Genomic DNA, 3,280 nt, shown 5'->3' on the forward strand with positions numbered 1-3,280 from the left:
AATATATAATGAAAGCTGCCACTAGTATTCAGATTTGTCTTTAATATTTTTAATACCTGAACACTGGCTTCGTTTTCAGTGTATTTACCAAGAACTTTGGGATCATTTGATTATTGTTAACACTTTTGGTTAAAAAATGCTATTCTTACATTTCTGCCGTGGTACTTAGCTTGTAACAAAGTATTTTTTAAAAGGAGTTTTACATAAAATCTACTCCTACAGTTACTTTCCATAAAGTCCTATTTGTCCTAATATACAAAAGTAAGTGTAAGCTTGTAGTTAAAAACAGGAAGGGGAGAAAAACAGAAGGTATGATCCGTTATTTTTTTTTTTTCGATTTTAAGCAGGTCAAGTAAAAATCATGGTGCTTTCTTTTTTTCTCTTTTTAGAAAAATGCACCACATTACAAAGTTGAAGCCTACTTATCTTTTTAGTAATTAGTTTTCCACATAAACTTAACTTCAAAACAATAGCAGCCACCATTTAGAAATTTAGGTGTCCCAGGGGAATGCAGTTACTGTATTCAGCTAACTAAATTTGTAAGTTGATGTTTTCCAAAGATGTCATGGCGGTCAAGTCTGAAGGTCTACATCTAAAAACCCAGCCACTGCATGTGTGAGCTGACACGAGTCAGAGTTGACTGGATGGCAACTTACTTTTACTACTTATTGTTTGGCTAAGCTATCTCAGGGATAACCTCACTAACAGACTAAGGAAAAAAAAAAGTATCAAAGTTGAAGCTGTTAGTCACAAATACCCCAAAAGGTGAAGATAAATTTAAAAGTAGTATGGTCATTACAACATTATGTACAAAATAACTTGCATATGCTCTGTCATCATAATTATACTGTTGTGAATTAGCAAACTATAAGACAAGCAAATTACTCTTTTCAAAGCCAACTAGATTAATGGAACACTATTGTCATTGATTGTAAAGTTAGTCCAATAAAAGTGGATTTTCTGTGTGTCCACATTTTGTATAAATTTGTGCCACTAAATTAAAAATGTTTACTACCTTGGTTAGACCACTTAATAAAGATTCATAAATAAAATAGAAAGCTTTTTTGATCTCTACTATACATTTCAGTCTTTAGTTTTATGTCTATTCTTATTTATTCCATACATACTTCCTGTATATTTTTATTAAATGTATTATTCTATTATGAATAAAACTGTGAGCAGGTAACTATTTTAAGATGAACAGCACCAATTCAAATCCCTGCCTTTCAGAATCTTGGCTAACATGTGCAAGTGTTCCTATTTCCAGAGAAAATAAGAGACAAATTATTTGTGATAAACGATAGTATTTATTAAATTATAAACTTTGTAGTCAAAAAGAAAAGTGTGAAGGGAAACATCAAACACAAGGACTAGACAGCAAAGACTATGGAAACAATGAAGTGTGTTTACAGAGAAGATTCTGAAACTTATTAGCTGTTTTCTTTACATTTCCATTTCAGAAACTACTGTAAAATGGTTGTTATTTTAAAATTCCAAATTCACATCTATTCTTACAGTAAGAAGCTTCCTGCTGATACTGGTATCAAACATCTCATCAGCGCCAAATTTTAGTAATGATTTTATGTCAATCCATGCAGAAAAGTAAGATACAATGCAAGAATCAGATGAAAACTATTAATGTACAGGTAAGATACACTGGCCAAAAGAACTAAAGAAATTTAACAAAAAAAAATTGTAAAATAAACAAACCTCAAGAAAACTGGATTGTTACTAAACAGCTTTCAACTATGAATACCCAAGTTCTTTAAATAAATTGCTCAACAGAGACATGTTAAGACATTTTAATTACAGGTATAGCCTTCCCATCCCCCTTCCCACCCCACAATGCCCCACTAGGGATGAGTTATAATGCTACGTAGCAGAAATTTACAGAGAACCATTTCAACCTTGAGCACAGGCTGAAGACTTTATTTAAACTTCAGTTACTGTGCACTGTCCATCCGGCCTTCTAGATCTGACACTCACTGTTCCACCCGCTGCTACTGATCGATCAGTCCCAGATAGATCGGATAGATCAGATCCTGTCTGGTTTGCGTTAGGAGCCAAAAGTCTCTGTTGGGCCAAGGAGTGCTGTGCAATAAGCGCAGATACATCTTCACTGTCACTACTGCTGTCTGACTCGGTTTCTTCAATGGAGGTATCTGGTGCTGGTATCCTGCCTGAAGAGGGGGACTCTGGATCTTCTCCTTCCCCCCTATGGCTCCTTTCCACTCCATTGTCTCCACTGAGTTGTAAATGAGCAAAAGAGTCTTCCAGAGAAGTGCTTGCATCAGGGGATGGTGTTGCAGGGCTTGTTAACTGACCATCTACTGATGTTAAGGGCCTAATTGCAGACGATACTAGGGGCTGAACAGAAGTTCCACTCTGTGCTGATAGACTGTCCGCTCCATCGGCAGAGCTCTCTCTTGCTAGGTTTACATTATTAGAGTCACAGTCCAGTCTAAGTCCAGCTACTCCCTTCTTTGGTATATCTATAATATCCCGTTTAATCTTCCTGCGACGTCCATGTTCATTTCTCCTATATTGAACCATATTTTCAAGATCAGCAACATACAGAAACCCAGCAATTAACATTTCAGTACTCTTTTTACCTTTGGAAAAAGCATCTTCCAACTCTCTACTAGTACGCTCGTCATACTGCCACCACCCATTTCTTCCTTCATAATACCATGCATATTCTCCATTTCCTCTACTTGCAGCCTTGAGTTCTTCAGGTGATAACAAGGTTGGTTTGTCCAGGAAATCCTCAGGAATTTCTTGTCGACAGAGGGCACATCGTTTCCCAAGCCATGAAGCTCCCTTTACACATAGATAGCAGAAAACATGCTTACAAGGCAGACTGACTGGGTGAACACATGTTTGCAGACAAATGGCACATTCAGGGACAGTTAGAGAAGGTGCATTGTTAGAAGAGGACTCATTTGTTTTCCTGTTTGTAGGAAGCATGTTTACTGAATGATCAATTTCACCACAGCCAGCCATCCTAAAAAAAGAAACAGAAAATACATAAAATATTAAAACTGTTGTAAATACTGTAATTCAGTAACTTAGAAAATGTATTTCAAACCTGTTATATGCAAACTATCACTCTAGCTGATGGGAAAATAAAGATAAAAGAAGGAAAAACTTGTATAGAACATTTTCTTGATTTCTTTTGTATTATCAATTTTTATTTAGGAGCACTAAGACATAAATGTAAAGCAAAAATACAAGCAAGACAGATTTTAAGGACACTTCACACAAACTATATAAAATAGAA

The 3,280-nt window shown here is 35.7% G+C and overlaps 1 protein-coding gene across 1 annotated transcript; it reads right to left on the minus strand.

Annotated features, from left to right (window-relative positions):
• Nucleotides 1-1,291: 1,291 nt before the first annotated feature.
• Nucleotides 1,292-3,007, minus strand: RNF146 (ring finger protein 146). Its single transcript, XM_006878975.1, has one exon. It carries the CDS (start codon nt 3,001-3,003, stop codon nt 1,933-1,935), a length of 1,071 nt encoding a protein of 356 aa, XP_006879037.1. The 5' UTR covers nt 3,004-3,007; the 3' UTR covers nt 1,292-1,932.
• Between the last annotated feature and the right edge of the window lie 273 nt (nt 3,008-3,280).

The sequence above is a fragment of the Elephantulus edwardii genome, unplaced genomic scaffold, assembly GCF_000299155.1.
Source record: "Elephantulus edwardii isolate Elephantulus edwardi_28Jun2011 unplaced genomic scaffold, EleEdw1.0 scaffold00002, whole genome shotgun sequence".
Lineage (NCBI taxonomy): Eukaryota > Metazoa > Chordata > Mammalia > Macroscelidea > Macroscelididae > Elephantulus > Elephantulus edwardii.

Bases quoted from the DNA above. Each gene is read 5' to 3' on its own strand.
- RNF146 (XM_006878975.1), bottom strand. From the start codon at position 3,003: ATGGCTGGCTGTGGTGAAATTGATCATTCAGTAAACATGCTTCCTACA.